The 23,920-nt window shown below is 31.7% G+C and overlaps 1 protein-coding gene across 2 annotated transcripts in view; it reads right to left on the bottom strand.

Moving 5' to 3' along the window:
• The window catches only part of msps (msps cytoskeleton-associated protein 5), a 56,065-nt gene extending 38,949 nt beyond the window's left edge, over positions 1-17,116 (bottom strand). The window contains exons 1-5 of one of the 2 annotated variants that reach the window (XM_072527341.1): positions 16,829-17,116; positions 16,395-16,706; positions 14,174-14,552; positions 13,962-14,119; positions 12,416-12,639 (exon numbers count right to left, since the gene is read on the bottom strand). In XM_072527341.1, the coding sequence (XP_072383442.1) occupies positions 12,416-12,639; positions 13,962-14,119; positions 14,174-14,552; positions 16,395-16,611 (978 nt within the window). In that variant the 5' untranslated portion in view covers positions 16,612-16,706; positions 16,829-17,116. The remainder of the gene's footprint in view (positions 1-12,415; positions 12,640-13,961; positions 14,120-14,173; positions 14,553-16,394; positions 16,707-16,828) is intronic. The other variant, XM_072527342.1, reaches the window with a different exon arrangement.
• Positions 17,117-23,920: the final 6,804 nt, after the last annotated feature.

Here is a 23,920-nt window from a genome sequence, read left to right as displayed (position 1 = left end):
TATGTAAATAATATTGCTAATGAGTTAATAAGGTGGTTTCGAAAAACTTCAAAAATTAAAATCTGGAGTTCGACAGAGATGCATAATATCCCCTATTCTATTCAATATATAGTGTGAACATATTATGCGTCAAGTTTTTGAGGAATGGCAAGGTGGAGCAACGATAGGAGAAAGAAAGTACACGGTGAGTACGGAATAGGGTTTGAAAATAAATATGCAGAAAACCAAAGTGATGATAGTCGATAGAACCAGAAACAACCAAGCAGAGATGACACATGGCAGGTTACGAAGTGGTCACGCAATTTAATCACTTAGGCTCCGTTATTACTAACAGTGGAGGATGCGAAGACGAGATCCGTCGACGCATCACAATGACCAGATCGGCAAAAGCCAAACTCACAAAAATTTGGAAGAACACTGACATCACAAACACACAAAATTACGCCTTGTTCGAGCATTGATATTTCCTATCGCCACCTTTGCTTCAGAAACTTGGGACAATAAAAAAAGCCGATTCAAAGCGTATTACGGCATTTGAAATGTGGGTCTACCGTAGAATGTTGCGCATACCATGGACCGCCCATCGCACAAATTCTAGCAGAACTTAACATAAAAACTAGACTCATCACAACTATCAACCAAAATATACTGAGATATTTAGGACATATAACTAGAAGAAGAGAAGGCATGGAGCGATTGATAGTTGAAGGTAACATAGCGGGTAAAAGATCCAGAGGAAGATCTCCACAATTTTTCACATGCGAAAAACAATGTTTTATTTTTCCAATACTGAGTAATAAGTCCTACATAATTTTAACCTCACCCCTTTAGACATACAAACAGTTCTGGATTAGCAAACAAAAATCACGCCCCCTTGCCTAGTTGTGTCCGTCGAGGACGGACGTTTTCACACCTCTCTCTGATTTTTGTTCCGCTAACAACTAGACGTAAACCTCTCTCCCTCCCTCGCTCTCTCTCTCTCTCTCTACTGTTAACTGCGTGGAGAACAGACGCTATGTCGTTCTCTCTAAGTTTGCTTCTCACAGACTTTTATGCCTTCTTTGTTCTCTCTAAGTTTGCTTCTCACAGACTTTTATGCCTTCTTTGTTTTCTCTAAGTTTGCTTCTCACAGACTTTTATGCCTTCTTTATTCTCTCTAAGTTTGCTTCTTACAGACTTTTATGCCTTATTTGTTCTCTCTTAGCTATTTCTGTTCATATACAACGGACGTGATATAGAGAAAAGACGGTTTGTTTTTCTATCTTAGTGATAACCACTAGTTACCACGCGATAAAATACCGCGAATCTATTAGTAAAGTAAATAGTAAATATAAATTATTCTGTAACAATAAAACACTGAAAACTTTGTTTTCAAAACTTCCACAAAATTTATTATAAAATCTGATCACTACAGCTGCTTCGGCTGAATGCCTTTCTCAAGTGAGAAATTTTATAATAAATTTTGTGGAAGTTTTGAAAAAAGTTTTTAGTGTTTTATTGTTACATAAAATGAATTTCAATCAAGTAACGGTCGAATCCATCAATTATATAAATTATTCTCTTTAAATTAATTGTATTCCTTTTTGATATATTTATGTTGGTTGCTTTGCGAAAAAGAAGTGTTTTTAACAAAGAATAATTTTTAATGACGCCAGATCGAATAGCGCAAACTGTTGCTCTTCATAATGATGGGCGCTCCATTCGATGTATCGAAGATATGTTTGGCGTTCCGCGAGGCACAATATCCGATGATTTACATAGATTTCAAGAAACTGGTTCTTACTCAAGAAGACCTGTACAGGGAAGACCAAAGTCAATAAACGCCATGGAAGATCGGTTTCTTAAACTGCAAGTGCTTCGAGAGCAGACAGTTATTGCTACAACTTTGACTAGGAGACTGGTAGATGTTCTTGGTAACATAGTTTCACCTGACACCGTACGTGGAAGATCGTTATCTGTTTGGGTTAGATAAATCGTATATGATCCTATTTTTTTGCTTTAATCGCTTCGAAATATTATTCAGAAATGACTTCAAAAGGTGGACTAAATTTTTAATCAAACAATTTTGTGAAAAGAACTGGAAAAATTTAATTTTTTTCTCCTTTTCGTTACTATATCTCGACAGCTATGCATTTTAGGAAAAATTTGTAACGAAAGAAAAGTTTTGCAATTAAATTGCCTACAAGACAAATTTTATTGCTGAAAAAATAATTATTATTATTGCAAAATTTGCAAAAACCATTAAAAAAGAGTCAAAAATCAATGTTTTTTCAATAATTTTTTCAAGTATTTAAAAGCCGCATAGAACCTCCAAAATTTACCCAGAAAATCTTTTGAATAAAAAAAAACTACACAAAATTTCAGCACAATCGATTAAGTAATTTTCGCAAAATATTTTTTTTCACAAAATATTTAAATAAATCTTTAAAAAAGTTATTAATTTTCAAGATTATGCAGAGCCAATAAAAGTTTTAAAATTCTTGAAATTTTTTTACATATAAAAGGGCATTCAAGCTTTCAAATAAAATTCGAATCAATGAAATCCATTGAATAGGAGAGTCTAGGGAATTTTTTTAACAGCTCTACAATTTTTGAGCTAATAAACAAATGGAAAATGCTATTATTGCCAACAACGTTGATATTGAAATAGATTTTAGCTGATGAAGAATTGGAAGATGATAATGAAGAAGATGAATCGCATGAAGAAATACAACATATTAATAAGGAGCTTAGATTAGAGTATATTTTACAGTTATGTTTTATAAAATTATTTAATTTCTTATTTTTTATATATTTTTGACGTGACAACGTCTTAAATTAGGTTGTGGCTCGGAGTCATTCATGAAAAAGTGTAACGCCCGCTCACGTCTGTTACGATGAGTCACCGAACGAGAGAGAGGCCCGTCGGACCGGCGAATGCCTTGCGTCTCTCTCCCACTCAAACATGATCGGTCCGCTGGTGCGATGCTATTTCTCCTATCATCGTCCTATCCTCAACAAAATCACTCAAATAGAAATTAGTTAAGTTTAAGTTTACATGTACAATGTTTTAGTAAACAAAATATATTTCTATAGTTAAAATTTGTGCAATTCTTATTTTCATTCAATTCCTTGTTCCTATTGTGCAATTTAATAATATTCATATCAATAAATATTCTACCGAGAAAAGGACGTTGTCACGTAAAATCTTCGCCCGTAAAACCGACTTTACAGGCAACCGATTTTTATATATTTTGGTATTTAACCCTCCGTTCATCGGATGACCATTCTGAAACACTTTCGGTCAAGTGTAGTCTGTGAGGACCAAAATGAAATACCGCCTCCCGAGCGACAGCATACATTTTATTGCTAATTCCGCATCAACGTGTTTTAAACAAATCATTTACTATATAATGTTTATTACAGAAACAATTCCAAAAATTTTTTAAGTTGTATTAGGTAAATTTTAAAAATGTTTACAATTTCAAAGCATATTTTTCAAATTTGTGAACAGCGACTAAATAATGAAAAAAACATTTAAAACTTTAATTAGAAACAAAGTACTACAAAAACATATATAAACTAAAAAATTAAATTGTAGATACAAACTACAGTGGTCAAACTTTGGTGGTCAAATTTTCTAAGCAATCTTTGCAACATGCCATTATGTGGTCCATACATAGCCAGGATTTGCAAATTTTGTAAAAAAGCGAGTTTTGCGTCTTTTGCAATATTTACAATTTCCTCTCTTACCTGGCTGGGACTCTGGTACAACGTCGACCTCAATGCCTGAGAGTCTCAAGGCCGAAGCACGCACAGCTTTTGTCAAATGCGTGTCAACTGCTCTCCGTCGTATACTCTCCTGTACCAATTCCATACCTAGGTTTTTTTGGAATAATCTTCGCGTTTTGGAAAATTCTCCATCTGGGTTGTTGCCTTTGTAAATTACAAATGCATTAATTGCTAATACGAGATTAAGGAGATTTTAAACTACTACCATTGGCCAACGTTTCGTATTTCTGGAAACATTATATGATGTGATCATTCTGTCTACAACATCTACTCCACTCTTTGTGGAATTATAAACAGTAATTATTTATGGTTTTTTCTAATCACCAGTATCTTCATCAATCCGATCATCTCTGTGCACAGTGGAAACGGCAATCACATTTTTTCCTTTCTTCGGTATATATGATACGGCAGTCATATCGTTGCTAAATGCAAAAACTGAAGAATATACCTGCCTATTTTTAATTTGCGTTATTTCTGGCCAAGTCAAACAAGATTGCAAGAAAAATACAACTAAGAAGCTGTGCAAATATTGTTACACATTTGATCGGGTGGGGTCTGTCAGGACAAACGATCATGCAGCAGCTATTTAGATATTTAACAAACAGTTTTGTATAAAAAAAAACGAATGTAGACTCACAGTTCACACCCGATGAACGGAGGGTTAACGTAAGTAAAATTATATGAATATTTTTTTTGCATTTAAACAGTTTAAAAAATGACTTAATAAGTGATCCGGGATTTATTAAACTAATTTTTTATTGAATGATTGTGCATTTTTAGAAAAGTTATTTCACAAAAAAAATCGATTTTTTTAGCTATTTTTGCAATAATTAAACAACAAATTAAAAAAAAAATTTTTACAAACTCTCATTTTAAAGGATTTTCTATGTATTTTTCGGTAGAATTGTCCCTCCTTTCCGTATAATTTACCGGTCTACACCCTTAGTATTTAAAATCCAATAGCGATCTTACATTGCTTATATATTGTTCATAAATCGTTGTCTCTGATTTTTGTGATTAACTAGTGATATATTGTGATCGCATATTTTAATTCAGTTATTAATTACGTCTGGTTTTTTGATCGACACACAATAGTAACGGTATTAATTTTCGGCAAGATATATATTGTGCATTATTATTTGGTTCAATAGGTCGATTGATTTTCTACGACCTTCATTAAGTATTCTTTAACTTATTTATATGTGTACATAAAACAAGTTATGAGTCTTATAAACCACCCAACCGAATAATGATCCCTAATTTTAGTATTATTTGTTTACTATTCAGTGCACGTGGTCAAGTCCAAACCTAATATGAGGTAATATATAACATTGACACAACAGGAATGTTTGAAGGTTCTTGAAATATTTTTTATACCTTAATACTTAAAGGGAGAAGTTAACCGTTAATATATCTGCTTTTACATTTACTTCTTCTTCTTTCTTCTCGAATCTAGGCTTTAAAGCCTGTTTCTTCTTCAATATTGGCCTCCTAAATTGTTTAAATCATCGCACCATCTTTTTCTTTGTCTGCCAATACTTTTTCGTCCATTTGGTGACTTACATATGGTTACTTATGGTAATGTGTTCGTTCCACTCCTGTTTCCGTTTTGTCACCCATCCATTTATGTCTTCTATATTGCATATTATTCTTATGTTTTTGCTTCTCTTCCTTTCCAACAGACTTTTCCCTTATATTCGTCGGAGTATTTTCATCTCTGTTGTTTCTAGTAATTGTCTTGTTTTAGATTTGTCAGGTCTTGTTTCCGCCGTGTATGTTAATATAGGTCTAATTGCTGCTTTATAGATTGTTGTTTTTGTGTCTTGTATTAGGTGTTTGTTCTTCCAGATTGTGTCATTAAGAGATCCCGCCGCTTTACTTGCTTTTAAGCTTTTTTTACTACATTAGCTATAGAGCGTTCCAAGTTAAGAAAATAACATTGCGGAGATAGGGCCATGTATTTCTTATGGACGATAGAAGCGCAGCGATGCCACGCTGAACACAAGCACGATTCAGGGTTGTATAATTATTTGTATTTTCGTTTTCACAGACATGAATTAAATTAATGTTTTTTAACGTAATTGACCAAAAGTGCCCATTCGAAACAAGAGATGAAAAGTAGGGAAAATGATTTTAATTAAATAAATAGTATTTACAAAAGATAATTTTATTTTATCTTATCTTATTTTAATTATACTAACGACAGTTTATTTGTTTTTCGGTAAGAATATCATATACCATGAATCATTGAAATCAGTAGAAAATATTGCTTAGATAAATCATACACTTTGCCGGCTATTAAAGAATTAAAAGCAAATAAACGGACCTCTTGGAATGCATATATCTAATTACTAATTGCAACTTAAAATAATACGGTGTACGTATGTCAGCGCTTTTATGTCGTTCTCTGAGAGTACATAATGATAATAAGGCTTTGTGGTTCTTCAGTTGTTATTCTGACTTTACAGTTAAATGTTAATTGAAAATGGAAATTCGAAAAATATATCGACAATCTAGTAAACCGCATGCCTGAGAGTTTTGGCAACACTGATCTCCATAAGCCTAATGTTATTTTCTTAACGTGGAACGCTGTATAGCTAGCTACATTTCCGTAACTAGTTATATCTATTCCCAGATATCTAAACTTTGTATCCTGCTTTATTTTCGATTTTACATCGTAGTGGGTATTTAGATATTGTATTTCTTGATTGTTGTATTGAAGATCTGTGTTCATCTTTGGAGCTCGTCTTCTGTCTAGGCGATGAATGCAGCGTCGTCTCTATAACATAATATTTCCCCATTCTGTAACCACGACCTTTATCTTTTTACCTATTGCCTATTTACATTTACAATAGTTCAAAAAGTTAATTCAATTTGTTTGGATGATTGTACTATATTTGTGTTCCTTTAGTCGTTTGTCAAATTCAGGAGAAACTTTCAGGAGAAAGGATAAAATTACTTTTAGATCAGCTGCCTGGGAAAACATTCAAATCATGATTTATAATCATGTTCTCTTAGTGAAATCATTGACACGATCCGTTTCCGTGCTCAAGAAAAATCCATAACAAGTTCCCTCCCTAGATGGTTTACCAGTTGGTAAATTTAGTTAATCCTATTATAAAAAGTTATCGACAGACTTTGATTTGTAACGTTTTATTTTATAAATCTAATTGATTTTTATTAATTTTCACTTTAACCACAACAATAAATAGATTAAATTAAAAAAAACTAAAGGAAAACATTCAGTAGGCAGATCTCATTTGCACATACAATTATATTTATGGTTAAACACCTTCGGTTAGCTTATTTTATAATACTTTCTAATAAATAATACAACTAATTTGAATTTAAACATTGTTCGCACGTAACCCACTTTCAGCGAACCCGACAGTCTATTTTTAATAGGAATTTCTAGTTACATACTTATTTTAATAAGCGATTTACACTCCTAGACAAAAATGCATCAAGACAACTTTATAACCGTAACTTTCATTTTTGAGAAGTTTATGTCTACAAAATACGTTGCTGGATAAAAGGAACAGACGCTGCAACAAGATTTCAATGAATCCGATCTTTTAACGAACTTCCCAGAGTTTTCATTAGATTATATAATTCATTAAACTTTTTCCACAACCGTTCTTGTCTATCTGATAATGTTAGATTAAATTTGGACTTAAAGGTTCTTGAACTTCGAAGCGGAAGCTTAGAGCTGCGGCGAAAATGTACCTTCGAGTCCTATGTTGCGCTAAGGCCTTCACCTCGTTCCAAGACTTTCCTTAAGCTCCCATTTCGTCCATAATTGATCTCCAAGCTTGTGCTAGACTTTATTTAGTTCTCTTCCCCTTCTGTTCGGTCAGGTGTAGCAGGTCTTCGTTTCTGATGGCGATAGACCAAAAAATATGAACAATTATTCGAAGACATTTGTTAACAAATATCTGCAGTTTATCTATAAGGATTTTGTCGATTTCCAGGTACTTCACATCTGTTGAGTTTAACAGATTTGACATTCGACCGAAATATTCAGATCTTTGTCTTTGTGGTATACTAGCTAGATCTCCAAACGGAGCTGAGAATGTTGAATTCTTGCTGAGGTTTTCGTATTCTCTCCGTTTACAAAGTGTGTAAAATTGTCTATATTTTCAATCGGCGAGTTGTTAATAGTAAATATTAAGTTATTTCTTGCATTGATTCTTATGGAATTGATTTTCAATCCTATTTTATTTTCTTTAGTGTAAAATGTTGGCAGTTGGTCAGCCACATCTCGAAACCTTTGCCCTAAGAGGTAAAGGTTTCAAGTATCATCATGAGATGTATCGCTCATCTCCTGGGCGGGCCAGAGTGGGGGGGAGGGGGGGCGCGAAGGTTTATTACAAATACCAACTATTGTTGTTATTCTAATAAAATCTATTAATACTGAGTCTTATGATACTGTACGTAATATTTTAACAACGAAGTATAGAATGAGATTAACATTTTCAAAACCAGAGGGCACAAGAAGCAGAGGACGACCACGAATGAGATGGATTGATGATGTGGAAGAAGACCTACAGATTCTAGGGGTTAGAAGATGGAGGGAAGTTGCCAGGAATCGACAGGAGTGGCGACTTCTTTGTGAGCAGGCCAAGATCCACAACGGATTGTCGAGCCACTTATGATGATGATGAAGTATAGAATAGTGCTAGATGAGCTCTCCAGTGTCGTATAGTCAATAATATCAACGTTGAACAAGTGGTTTTACCCGAATACAACCATATAAATGCGGACTGCACTGATTGTTGAGTTTTTCCAAAGAATTTTATTTTATTTAGTTTATTGTGTCTCAACTACAAGGTTATTAACACTGGGTCAATTTTGTTACTATATATTTTACATTACATTAGGTATAATTTACAATAAAGAGAACATGTGAAAGAGAAAAGAGAAAGTAATAAAAAAGAATACACTAAATTTTGTAATACAAGTTCGTTTCTCGAAGGAAATCTAGCACATTCTGAACAAGATCTAATTGGTTTAGGATAACATTTGTACGACCTTCTATAGAGTATTTTTTTTTTGTTCTTGTTCGTATTTGACACAATGTGTAAGAATATGTTAAACGGTTAATGATTCACTACACTTTTCACAAACAGGTGATTTCTCCTAAGGCATCAGTTCTATCCATTGCCAACTGTTGCCAGTTTGCTGCGCCTATTTTCTACCATCCTCATCTACACCATCCCTCCATCTGAGTTTCGGCTTTTGGGAATGAGAGATCTGTGTACCTTAATTAGGATATCTTCATCAGCTCCCCAGTAATAGTTTGCTAGAGATTTTAATAGATTTAATCTATTTAAGTAATTAGCTTTGACGTTTGTAATCTGTGGTTTCCATGTTAGTCGACTATCAAAAATTAAACCTAGTATCTTGTGTTCATTAGCTACTGTGAGCGGAGTACCATTTAATGTAATTTGAAGTAATAATATGCTACGTGTTCTTCGACTGAATTTGAGTACTTTTGATTTTTCAGCAGAGAAATTAATACCAAAACTTATAGACCAACAAGATACGTTCGATAAAAGATAATGTATTTCCCGTAATATTGTATTCTTCTAATTTGGTCAATACAGTAGAACGTAATAGAGTGCCAAAGGCCCTCTCGATGTCAAATGAAAAATTAAATGCATATGAAAAACAAGAAAGTAGTTGCAGTAGTGAGAAAGTTTTATTCCTACCAGAAAAATCGTTATTGCTTCATATAGATTAAAAGACCTTATTTTGCCCGCATTCCATTCTAGAATGGAGACCAAGGACGACAACAAGAAGTATGGGAAGACCTCAAAAAATATGGGTAGATGACATAAGAACAGTGGCAGGCAAACAGTGGATTAGATTGGCGCAAGATAGAGAAAGATGGAAGCAATTGGGAGAGAAGGAGTGGATGGAAAATGGCTGATAAAGAAGAAGAGATTTTGCCGGCTGCTATAGATATTGTAGAAACAACGTTTAGAGTAAGGGAACGTAAATTCGCAATAAAAGTTAACGAGGCGACGGATGTTTGTCCTAGAAAGATTCCCATTTAATTACCTATATTCGATTCGCTGATGATGAAAATAATGAGAAGAAGTTCTGCTATTTTGTAAACTCATTCAAAATATTTCTTAAACTTCAAAATTATTAATGATTTTCCCAAACAAAACAAGTTGATTTGGGAAAAATTTATATTATTTATTGCACTAATAAAACGAGATCAATGTCAGGGAATAAAAAAGGTTTAAAAGAATTAGTACAAAAATATTCTAGAAATTTAATTTGGGACACAATGTATACTTCATAGACAAGCTCTAGCATCGAAAAATGTAAGTGCTGAATTGTAAAATATTTTTGAAATACTTAAAAATATCAATTTTACTAAAAACAGTTCTTTGAGAACAAAGTAACCACAGCTTTAACAATATATTCAATGACTTGTATAAAATGTTTAATGATTTAAAGGTGCAAAAAATAAATAATGAAAAATTTTTGTGGGTGCCTTAACTGGGACCAAATGTATTTTGTTTGAGAAATTAATTGCGTTTAAAATGTTTAGGCGAGTTATTTTAAGTTCACGTTAATGATCTCAAAATTGCGCAATTGGAAATAGGAAATATATAGAAAATAGGAATTGTATAAAAATTAATAAGTGGTTATTGCTTGTTCTATTTTAACAAACATGAATCAAAGTGTAGATGTTTATATTTTACATTTAATTAAAATTTTCATAATAGGTTAAAAAGGTATATACGAGGTGTGTTCAAAAAATATCCGGAATTTTTAAATTTCGCGGGTTTGGAGAGTATAATCGTCAAAATTTTTTTTTATTATGTTGGTATAGATGCTAATAAAGTATAAACAAAATTGCAGCTATACTAATTGTTTACATTGTCTGTGGCAGCCGCTAAGGTTCGAGGGTTTTTATGAACTCGGCGATTTTCATTTATTTAAAAAAATAGAAGAATTTGTATTAAATTTTGCGTAAAAATGAAATAAAGTATAACAATGTGTGTGAAATGTTAACAAAGGCCTATGGTAAAGAGGCTATGAAAAAAAAAACAAGTGTTTACGAGTGATATAAGCGTTTCCAAGATGATTGTGAATATGTTATAGATGATGAACGCCACAGCACATTAAGAACCGCTGAAAACGTAAAAAAAAAGTGACAGAAATGGTTATGAACGACCGCCGAATCACAATCAGAGAGTAGCTGATGAAGTTGGCATATCAATTGGCTCATACCATGACATTTTTGAAGCTAAGCTTCTATACTGGCGTTGTATTACTTTTTTTTCTCTACAGTAAAATGCTGAAGCTGACTATTAAACTTTATTTACGAATGTATAATAATAGATAGATAATAATAAACCTTAACACTTTAGAACAAAGAGAAGTAATTACTAATGTCTTCTTTAATTTTAATCTAATCAATGGTATCATTAACTTAAGCAAGAGTGCTTAAAACATAATGATTCGTTTTACATCCTTTTTTGCCCAACAAATTATGGCTTGCACTTTCTAAATACATACTGTAATATCGATTATAGAGTTACCTTGTATTTTTGGCACCAATATAGATTTTGTATATGTTTATTGTACAATTCGAATGTAATTATAATTTCGAATTGTTTCTAATGCCTTGTATCTGATTCTTCTCGATAGATAAGATATTTTGTACTATACAGTTTTATTAATAGCTACTGAATTATCACACTATAGTTGTTGAGGTAAAAATTTATAATATATTGCATCCCAAACTAGTCCCGAAGCTATATTTAGAATCTCACTAAAATGCTACGATTCATCAAATAAGGGTCTTGCCGTCTGCATAGCACAAAAACCTTTGACTTTTGAAAGCTGGCAAATATAATTTGAACGGAGGAAATGATTGCAATAATTTCCTCGATACCTATTAGGCGATCTATAGTTTGCAGGAAGTTGAACAAACTGTAATTAAGCTACTAATCGATATGTTTCACAATTATACACAGTGAAACTATAAAAATTTAGGAATTTAAGATCAATGTGAACTTACAAGTTAATGCACTAATTTGTAATTGAACATTTATAAGAGTCTTTGCATAAATGTTTTGCTTTTAAAACTTAAGAAAACACAATATCAATATTTTCTTTTATAAATATTTAAAAATTTACAGGTTTATGTTTATGATATATTATTATAATATAATAACATTCTTTAATATTATAATATTATAATAATCTTTAATATGATGTAGTTAATGTAATAACTTTATTTAATATTCGATATTGAAATTTTAAAATGATATTTCTTGTCAATTTCGTAGAATAAAAATAAAATATTTTTTTATAGATGATATTATTGATCAACAATTGCAAAAAACGTTTGTGAATCATTTCGTTAAAGTGTTTTAACGAAAGTCAACGACAAAAACAAACTGAAGGTTAGAGAGAGGCATAAGTAATGAATTACTAAATTCTGACTTTACAAAAATCGTAATATTTATCAAATTTTCCAAACAAATTCATAATACGAATTAAAAAAATCATTGTCTTCCTTTTTATTATTAAGTTTCTTGAATATGAATGTTAACACATTAATATCAACAAAAGTAATTTAATAAAAAGTGACTTTTAATAAAAAATGTTCACTTACCTTTTTAAGAGCTCGAACTAGATCACCATAATCTCCATTTTCCAACTTAGGAGTTTTAACCAAATTCTCAACTATTTCTAGAGCTTCTTTTCTCTCCTGCCATTTTTTAGCTTCCATTTTTTCATAAAAATCTTTGGGTAGTTTAGACAAGATTTCCACAGGTGTGGCCAATTCATAAGGGTCGATATCCTGGACTACATCTTCCTCCTCTTCCTCTTCTTCACCTGAAAAGGGGATTTTTAAGTGATAGGTGATTCAAACACTGTTCAGATGAATTGATTGTAAATATTTAAAAATATATAGAAGCTACAAGCAGATAAAATGAACTACAACAGTTAAAATATTAATTAAAAGGAATGTGGGCAGTTCAAGCACTTTCAGTCCTAAGTAAGATACATATATGTACTTAGCTGATGTTGGAAAAACATCTACTACAGCCATTTGGGTTTCAAAACTATAATAAAGAAAATGTTAGTACTTCCTTCATTGAATTATCTATCTACATATTACAAACATGAGATAAACTTGAAAGAATATTTTTGTGATATCATTCAACACTTTTACTTTTCTTTCTTACAGATAGATAGGATTATATAACTTTATACTATCTTAATCTCTTTTAAGAGATTAAGATGGGATAAAAGAAAAGTAGACAGACAACAAGCACCAGGAAGGTGAAGGATTTCCTGGTTGAAAAATCTATGTATGTGGTTGACACAACAACCACAAATCTTTTCAGAGCAGCAGTGAACAAAATACAGATTGACATGATGGTCGCCATCAACTAAACGGATAGGCACTACAAGAAGAAGAATCTCTTTTAATCTTTTTTTATACCATCTCACTTTATAACTTTTTATATAAGACAATACCTTTACTATATTTCATACTAGAATACCTTCAGTAGTATTTCTTCTATATTTTTTTTTGTTCTAAAATCTTAAGACTATCTTTCTTTAAGAAAATCTTAAAGTATCTGTTTTATCTATATCAGTATTTAGTTTATTTATTAATCATTAAATAATCATTTATTATATAATTATAATATATAATACTTGGGGCACATTGTGAGAGGTGAAAAGTACGAACTTTTAAGAAATATCATGCAGGGCAAAATTAAGGGCAAAAGAAGTGTGGGAAGAAGAAAAATATCGTGGCTTCGTAATCTACGTGAATGGTTCGGGTGTAGTTCGATTGAACTTTTTAGGCGCGCTGCTAACAAAGTCGCAGTGGCCATGATGATTTCCAATCTCCGCTAGGAGTGGCACGAGAAGAAGAGAATATAATTATTTAAGTATTGTTTTTAACATAGCTTCTAACTTTATCTTCTGCTTTCCTTTATTTTCTCCCACACTCCTTTTGTAGTTAGACTTGATCTTGGTTGATATGTGCAGTTATCATTTGCTTGCCTTACTAGTATATTAAGATGACAGTTGAATCAAATGAAAAGAAAAAATATAAATAATAATAGCTAATATAAAATATGTGTGTAAGAAACTGGTTGATGTTTGATTTGTCGTTAATAAATATTTTAAGTAAAACTTACCAGCTGCCTCAGCGATTTGTTCTGCTAATTTAGCCTGTTTAGCTTGTTGGGACCTGATATATCTGGTTGGCACAGCTTTCTGACCTTCAATTTTTGAAAATTCTGTTTCTAATTCTGTAATCTGCACAGGCTGTAAACTAGCAGCTTGTAATTGAGGCCTAAAACACATAAACAATTAGTAACTTCTTTTTTATAAATATATAATTACATACCTAAGTGCTCCACCAATCCATCTATACATTTCTACAATCATCATCTTTGTTTCATCTCTAACAGCCTTATCTCTATCAGCTAGAAGCACACTGATCTTCTTTAAGAGTGGTTTTACATTGATAATTTTGGACCCAAATTCTCTGAGAGCAAGAGTCACAGCATTTACACATGCTGTTACAATTTTTGGATTTTTCAACTCCATACCCTTAATAAGTTCTTCCTCCACAGCTTCATGTTTTTCAATCTCAACATACATTAATGTTAATTGGAGAGCAAGCTCTCTTGTTTTTGTTTTGGGTGCTGCCATACATTTTGTAACCACCCCTGACATCACTTCTGAGACTGTTTTACCAGCATGTGCATAATTTTCCACATAGGCTGTAAACAAATGAGAAATTTAGCAGAAATAACTATCCCAGGAAAGAATGTAAATAATACTTCACTATACACACAACACACTAATTTTGTTTTAAAATGTGTTTATATGTTTTGGTACCTTGAAATGGGTATGTCAGGTTAAAAAAATAAGAAATATTTAAGATGATAATATTGACAAACACAAATATTGAATATAATTAAATATTTGTTTGTTGAACTTTTTAGCCATGATATTCTTCTTCTGCTAGGTACTCTTTCACCTTTAATTTTTCCTTAAATGATTAGTTGGCAATATTATAATTAATTTAGTTTTCCTGATAGCCATTCTTAATCCAGTGCACTGCATATTTTCCAGGAAATGTTAGACCAGATAGGTTCCTTATCAAAAGGCCCTATTTCCACACAAATCTGCATAATAGTATCATCTCATTACCATACTTGGCATCTCTTCAGCTAAGGATTTAGTGAAAAATTTCTCAAATAAATATTATAAAAAAATGTTATTCTCCTTGTTTTAATTTTTACAAATTTATCAATAAAAATATTAATATCTAATTTATTATATATTGTATTGAAATTAATGCTAAACTGTCAAGTCTTGTCTGTATTATAGTTTTTCTCAAATATGTTTTAATTAACTTGAATTTTGAAAATGAGTGTTTGCCACTAGCTATTCTTAATGGAGCCATTAATAAAATTCCTAACGCTGTTGCAAAATTTGGAAGAGGTAAATGATTTAAGATTTTTTAGCCTTTATATAGGTATGCCAAAATTTCATCCAAAAATAATTTTTCTTAAATCTTTATTTATCTCAAAAAGATTGTATAAAATATGAGAGTATATGAGAGTATAAAAGATGATTTTTAACAAGTCAAAACATTAGTTTAATGAGCATAAAGCAGTATCTCTTAAGGAAAAACATTCACTTTAAATATATTTTTGGGCATTTTTGGCTGTTCATCTGGTTATGTCATAAATAATCAAATTGATGTTTCTTTTTTCGTTGTTGAACTTCTAATTAAAATTTGAATTTCATTTCTCCATTCATATAGATTATCGGCGACTAATGAAATACGTATATTTTTCTCTTGAATAGCTTTACTAACTGGATAATTATATTGAGTACCAAATTATTAAACTTGTCAAACATACCTAAATTTAATATAAATGGCAATAAAATATGCCAACATTTTGAGGATGATGAAAAAAGATATATTTCTTGATCTATTGCAAAAAAACTTATATCGGAATATACTTTTACAGTGTCATTTATTGTTAAATTTAATGTGCATGCAGCGCATATTAAACAACAAAACAGAATATACAAATACCATAAAAATACTAAGAAGCACAAAGATAAAGATGCATCCAAATGTATCAAACTCTCTGGTTCTGACAAAATTTTTAGAGATTTTTAATCTGAAAATAATGTATACATTGGAAAACCTCAATAATTACTTTATCAAAAACATTCTGCACTAACATTTTCTCATACCTACTTATTTTAAATGAAATTGTAGTAAACACATTTTTCAAAAAAAAACCTAGGTTTTCCAGATTGGCTTAATATTATTTTACATGTAATGTGTTCACTGGTATTATACAACAATATATTTAAAAATGATTTATATTCTTTTCTTTGGAAATAAACTGTTAGGGATATAATAGCTTAATAATAGCTACTATGATAAATGAAAAAATTGTTAATAATGCTCTTAAAACATTTATAGGGCATATAAATCTAATATTTAGAAATACAAGATAGGGTTAGTAATCTCTAGCAGTACCTATTCATACAAATGGCCTATTTCTATATAACAAAATAAAGAAGCCAATACTCACCTAAAGTAGCTTCCAGACCTTTCTCCTGGCCCATAGCATTACTATCAACAACAAATTTCTTGACTAAACCTAAGTATTTGCTAAATTCTGGAGATTTCTCATCATCAATCTGTCTAAATAACTTGGTAACTTCTTCATATCCATTAACTCTGGCTTTCCACAGCTTGTGTACACATTTCTCGTCAACGGGCAATTTCTTATATTCTTCGTCTTCCATGGTTGTTTAGGCTTGATCAAATTTAAAAATAAAATAAACCAGTATTTATCTGACAGTGATCTAGATTTAATTTATGATTCATTCATTGTTTATACCTAAAAAGGTATAGCTTTAGGCCACTGACACACTTAAAACGTAATGTCAAGGAAATGTTTGGTTCGATGCAGTTCGAACGAGAAAAAATTAATGAAGTGAAAAAATAAAGTAAGAAACCTACCTCTCCAAAATGTTGGAATAAAAACAGATTGGCCCAACCAAAATGTCTGATTTGAATAAGTTCCCCCACCCCCACCAAACTTCAATCAACGGCAATTTTAATTTTTCTATTTTTATTTGAGCCCAATTTTTATGTCGTCTTATATAAACAGTAACTGTATTAATTAATATTTAGATCCAATAAATTTAAAAAAATTATATAAAAACGCAGTAAAGACCAAAATGCCAATATAACGTCTAACCTCTTTTAATTGATTTTTAAAAGCACCGGTTCCATTGGCCAGTTTTGACGTTTAAATTGTCAAATTCCTCTCTTTATTCTTGTCTATTTATTTATGCTGGTGACCCTGAACTAGGCATTTTTTAACACAAACTTTAAATATCATTGTCAAAGTTAAAATTATTTCTGTTCTTGACTCACATAATATGTCTATTATAGCCTATTTTATAAGCTATTGAAACTAATATTTCAGTTTAAATTAATTTAATGATAATTTATCTTTTTAAGACAAATCATTTATTTTTAGTTTTTGTTCTTGGACTGTATTGAGTATTTTCTGTAATTATCAATATATTACCACAGAATAATAAACAATCAGAATGCCCACTCTGCTTGTCAAAATAAGAACGCGCATCTAATTCGCGCAGACGGAATCAGCCATGTTTTAAACGGAACCAGTGCTGTTCAGTGAAATATTATTTATTGTGCATAGAAAAATTAACCCGGTTTAATTTATTTACGGCAACCATAGACATAATATGCACCATTTTATTCGTACTTTTAGTTGAAGAATAGATTAAATTATTTTAAATTTACTAAATTATTATTCTCTAAAAATTTAAATGCACTGTTCCGTCGTAGCTTGTCACAAATTTCTCAATTCGAGTCTATGTTTCCGTTTAAAATATGACGATCGCGTGCTGACAAACTTCAAAGGCGGCATCTGAGAGTGGGTATTCTGATTGTTATTTATTCTGTGATATTACCCACCTACATAATTTGTATTTTTCTTCATTCTTTCTGGTTTCATGTAGCAATTTGCAGTTGTCGTTCGAGCTTAACTTCGTATTCATATTGAATGCCCATTATTATTATATTTATCCCATTTATTTGTTATTCCTGCATCTATTTTATGATCTTATGTCGGCATGTTTCCCGGAAATTTCTACTTGCTTACTGCCTTTTCATATCTGGAAAATATTGTTCTATATATTATCTGTTCAGAGCTCTAATAATTACATTTTTTTACTACTCGGCAATAATATAATAGCGTCCATATAATTTGCAAAGTATTGGTCATATTTCTATATCTAATGAACACGTATTCTGTTTAATGTTTTCTTTTGCTTTTAGTTTTTGGAAGCATAACTTTCTCATCGCGGGCTACTGACGGAATGGAATGCATTTACGACAGATCGCGCGACCACATGCTACGTGGAGAAGCAAATGCGGTCCCATGTTTGTTAATAAAATAAAAATAATCTAATTGAATTTAAACTTATAAAACCATCTCTTCGTGCGTAGCCGATAAGAAAGCTGTGCTTCCCCTCCTCGGTCGTTTCCGGAGAGCCCCATCCCGTTTTTTATAATGGCAAAGAATATTGACGATCCTTATTTAATTCTTAAAGCAGGTTTACACGTATCCAGTAACTGGTACCAGTCGCACTGGCATCATGTAAACTCTTTTTTGGGCCAGTCCAGTGCTGTATCGAATAGAGAGCTGGCATGGACGAATGTATTGTTTATACGTCCATGGTCCATAAGAGCTGGTCTATTTTTCACGCCAGTGGCCCTCGTCCGCGTCTTCTCTAACTCGGGCCAGTGGCTGTAGACAGGTGTAAACATATCGTTCCAGTCGCTATTGTATCTGTGAAGAGTACGACCATTGATTATAAACCACTCACGGGTGGTTTATAATCAATGGAACGACAAACGACTGACCTCACCAAGTAGCAACCGGCGTGTTAGTGAGACTGACGCCAGTTACTGGATACATGTACACGTGCTGTAATTCGTATATTATCTAATTCTCGGGTTTTATTTCTTTTAATTCATTATCTTGAGTAGCAATTGGAGCTTATATTTGACTACATTGTTCATTTATGTAAAATAAAACACAGATTTAGTTGTTTTTGTATTTATTACACAATTTGATGTACACCAAACTGTTTGAAATGATGAAGTTCAATTAACAAAATATATAAATATATTGAAATATGCTATTTACGTATAAGGATAGGGTATATGTCGGTATGTGCGGTTAGTATAGAGTTGAATTCAAATATTTGTATAAAACTCTACACTTACTTATAGCGGATATTTACACTTATTATGGTAAGCTTATCATAGCATATTTTTTCAGTTTCTGTTAAAACATTTGTTTCCATTGGATTTGTGTTACAACCAATACACAGGGTGCGTACACCATACTGACAAAATTTGAAATCTAACACAGTTTTAATGATAAACATGTTACTGTTTTGAAGCTTTTTGTGGCAACTTGTCTTTCAATAGCTCTACGTAAATTATTGGGAATAAAATTCTTGTAAATTTACAATTTAAAATTTGGAAGTACTTTTTGGCGACTCCACGTTTAAAGCCCGAACATAACTTTCGATCTGGAGGATATCTGCACATATTTTTGATAATTAAATCATAGTATAATTTAATCAATACGAGAGTTTTCTTTTAATATAGTAAACTACTGCTTTCATAATTACTTTTCTCTTACACAAGCTAGTAGATGCCATTTAAAATTTTAAGTTATTCCGGGCTGTCTTTTGAAGTAGAAAGTGGGTGTTGTGTTAAACATGGGAAAAAGCAAGTATCGTGCAGTGATAAGGTTTTTAAAAATGGTTTAATATCGATAAAAATTTATGTACGCCTTTAAATGTGTGTAATGCCATGTGAATTTCCACCGCGAAGAAATGAACGGCTGAGTTTAAATATGAATGTGAAAGTGTTCCAAGATTATTCACGTGAAGGACGTCCAAGAAGTGCAGCCACGCCGGAAATAATGGATACAGTGCATGATATGGTTTGAAAAATCGGGTTACATTTGACCATATCTTGTGCTCAATCCGGATCAGAAACGCATTCGCATGAGAAGAAAGGCAAAAGTATCTGCATCGATACGTTACAATACATGAAACGTGGATTCGCTCCTAGACACCCGAAAACAAAGACAAGTCAATGCAATGGACAAAAGGCGGTACAGCTCCAAAGAAGGCAAAGACCACGCTATCGGTACGAAATGTCGAAACGTCGTTACTTTGCGATGCGAAAAAAAAAAAAAATTAAAAAAGATAAAACCATAATTGAAGAACGCTACACTCAAATTCTCATTAAACTAGTGGCAAGCAATAGAAAAACAAAGTCGGCTTAAAGAAAAAAAATATTTTTCATCAGGACAATGAACTTGGCCGCAAAGGTTGTAGAGATAAATAAAAGCCCGAGTGGTTTCGTGGTGTTTTATTGCTGCATTGCGGCTTTCACTTCATTTTAATCAAGTTCTAAAACTTCTAGCAGAAAATATGAGCCATTAAAATCTGATATTCTCCCATAAAATGTGGTCCTTCGAGCCGGATATGAATTAATAATAAACTATAAAATAAGGAAAGTAAATTCTTGCACGTTATCTAATATCGTATGTGTATAATATTAATTTCTTATGATACAACATTAGCCACTCACTCTTTCCCCATATTGTAATATTCTGACATTTATAATTATTATATTGTGGTCGTTATTACTTTTTGAACGTTCCTATAGTTTTAAGTGTACGGGTTTTCTAGTATTAGTCTAATTAAATCTTCTTATAAAGTTAGTTACAGGAAAACTAAATCCTTCCAGACCGTTATAATACATACCTAGTTCAAAATAGATTTATATTAAATACACATTCTACATATTTTAAAATAGATCTCAAATTTTGTCAGATTTGGGGATCCTCTGTTGAAGACACATTTAATAGTTCTACATAAGGCGCTAAGATATTTTAGTGGAAAAATACTGAATGTTTAGTACTCTGTAATAGCTTTTAATGAAAATACATGTATTCTCACATTTACATATACTACTTTTGTTTTGATATCAAAGAATCAACGATCATGTGCTTAAACATCACAAAATCAATTTTTGTACAATTATTCAAAATGATTAAATGCGAATAATAACTTTTAATCTGAACATAACTTTAAAAAGCTTTAGAACCATTAAATTGTTTCGAAAATGTTAATATCACTGTGCATGTTATTGAACAAAGAACAAATTATATAAAAAATTTCTCATTTATTTTGGGTGAATATTAATTTTTAATTAATTTTCTACCAATGTTTCTTACAATCAGTTCTGAATTTTTTTCCCAAAATAACATTTTTTTTGTAGGTCTCATCGAATCGGTATTTTTATTTTTGATGGTAAAATGTAAGACTTATATGCCGTGACAGCAAATAGCATGCTATATCTTATGCCCGAACTTCCTTTCTAATAGCATTATTAAAAAAAAACATTGCTACGTTTCATATCTACCGAGTTTTCCGTGATGATCAAAATATTCATTTTTTTTCTAAATAAACCCAAATTTAAAATACCGCCCAATTATATAACTTATTGGTCCTTAACTACAAAAACTTTTTAGTGCTAGTGTTACCAAACTGTATCTTAAATTAGTTCATAGAATTACACACCATTATGTTGTCACAATTTAAAGTAAATTGTCAATCAAATTTTATATCTCTTCATTACTATCAATCGTTACTGTTAACTTGTACAATAATTCCAAAATCAATTTCAATTAAAAATAATTATAATGATCGTTTGCTTTAATTTTATTCCTTATTCAAGTTCCTGTTTTGTTTTAATCTTGATTATAATTTTATCATTTCTAAGATATTTGTTGTTTTAATTGAATGTTTGCAGTTACATTTAATTCTTACTTTAGACATTATGATAACTTGCTTTATTTGAGAAATTAAGTAGTTATAATCGATTTTTTGTTTCGCCTGTAATTAATTACACATATTTAAATTTAACATGAACAATTACAGAAAGATGATGACACTTATAACTATGACACCTTGTGTTACACCCCGGTAATTGCATCGACCTGCAGGCTAAACTAAATTTGGTAGCGGCGCGCGGCTGTTGACTGCACAAAAAAGACCACAGGTAAGAGTTATGAAACATTTTTGGTCATAGATCAGGCAGAAAAGGGACATAATGGAACGTACATAAAGGTGATTGCACATGAAAAAAAAAACAAAAAAGAATTAAATTGTGACATGGAATATGACAACTTTTTATGAGTCTGAAAAATTCAAAAACCTTTTCTGCAAGCCACGTGGCTTGAACGTTATTGGACCATACGGTTTGGGTGAACGAATTGACAATTATGAAACCCAGCGTAAGCTTCCAAAACGTCGTCATATTCATGAAAATCACCACAATATACTAAATACATGAACACAATTGTACAGAACCAAATAGAGTTCATCGTGATAAAGAGGATAAATTCATAACCTATTCTGCTCGAATTTAAAGGTTAAATGAAAGAAGTTGGCAAAAATCCCAAAGCTAAAAATAGTATGCAAATAACAATAAAATCACTCTGAATAAATCAGAAGCAGTACTACCTAAAACAAAAAGACAATAGTGGATAACTTAAGAAATACTGCATTTACTACCGAAAAAACTTCAAGTATAACGATTCAGCTAAGTAACATAAAAAGGGTCAATTAATTCGGAGAAAAATCAAATAGACTAAAGAATCATCATCTTATAAGGAAATCGAGAAGTCAAAAGAGAGCTTGAGAGAAAAAGAAATATAAGAAGACCACACAACTACAGAACATGATAAAATCCATACTAAAATGAGGGAAAACTCAAAAAACAGAGTAAGAGAGGAGAAGGAAATACAGAAATAAGCCCGTGAATAAACGAGAAGATATGTTGACTTAGCCTAGAAACCCAAAATCACCCTATACTCCAGAAGGATGGCTGCTACTAATGATATATGTGTATATTATCTGCAGGTAATCATGTAGTATCTGCGAATTACCATTAGCCACTAGGAAATCTACTATTTTTTATAATTCGTTTATTATATAATTAAAAAGTTCCTTGCTGTAACAATAGTTTCTCCAAAACTCTGATAATTTTTGGGAAGTAATTTTTCGTATACATCATGATTTTTATTAATACAATTAACATATATTCTACTCAATTCTTTAAATACCTTTACAGTCCATTGAAATGTTACAGACCAAAACAAACTTAATAGACCTTCTCAAAACTGCTCTATCAAAAGTGGGATTTAGTGATGACCAGACCTGATGCAGATACAGTCATAATCCGTTTTGCGCTTGCTGCATTCCAAGACATTGACATTCCTGTCTTGCTCACAACATTAGGAAAGGATCACTCAAATGCTGGGTGTCCAAAATGTCCAATTTTTTTAAACCTTCAAAAAGTCTCATCAATTATACTGTCCTACAAGTTATATATTTTATGACGATATATCACTGCAGAGAATTTGCTGTTTCTCCATGCTTTTTTACGATTCGACACAACATTAGTAGCTTACTTAAACTTGAATTTAAATTCATCAAAATTTTACAGAAACATCCTAGGTTAGCTAGCACAACAACATTATTTCTCAGTGAGAAAGCCGAAACATCGTTGCTCACTGTCATTTTCGAACGTTTTTTCGTCTGTATATGGTGGAAATAAAGATGATTCTCTAACATGAGATACAAACGACTCGCCAAGACTGTTACATTTACATTTAACTGATCATTGCTTCCACCAACACAGGATGCAGCTCGTTTCCACAGTGTTAAGAGTTTATCGCCAGGAAACACTGCGATCCTGAATATTGGGGCTGGAAAAAGCATGAAGAAACTTTAATTTTCTGCAGGTGCAAGGCAAACTGTGAAAATGTGTGGATGCCGATAAGTAGGACTCAAATGCTCTGCAATGTGCCTCAATTGTTCTGGTGAAACCTGCAGTGATATCATGAAAATATCAAAATTAATCGAAAAATTCGATGCGATGAACAATGACGCCAATTCTAACTTCCGTTCTTTCGCAAAC

The sequence above is a fragment of the Diabrotica undecimpunctata genome, chromosome 3, assembly GCF_040954645.1.
Source record: "Diabrotica undecimpunctata isolate CICGRU chromosome 3, icDiaUnde3, whole genome shotgun sequence".
NCBI classification, from domain to species: Eukaryota; Metazoa; Arthropoda; class Insecta; order Coleoptera; family Chrysomelidae; genus Diabrotica; species Diabrotica undecimpunctata.
The sequence above is the reverse complement of the archived record's forward strand: the minus strand, read 5'-3'. Positions and strand labels throughout refer to the sequence as shown.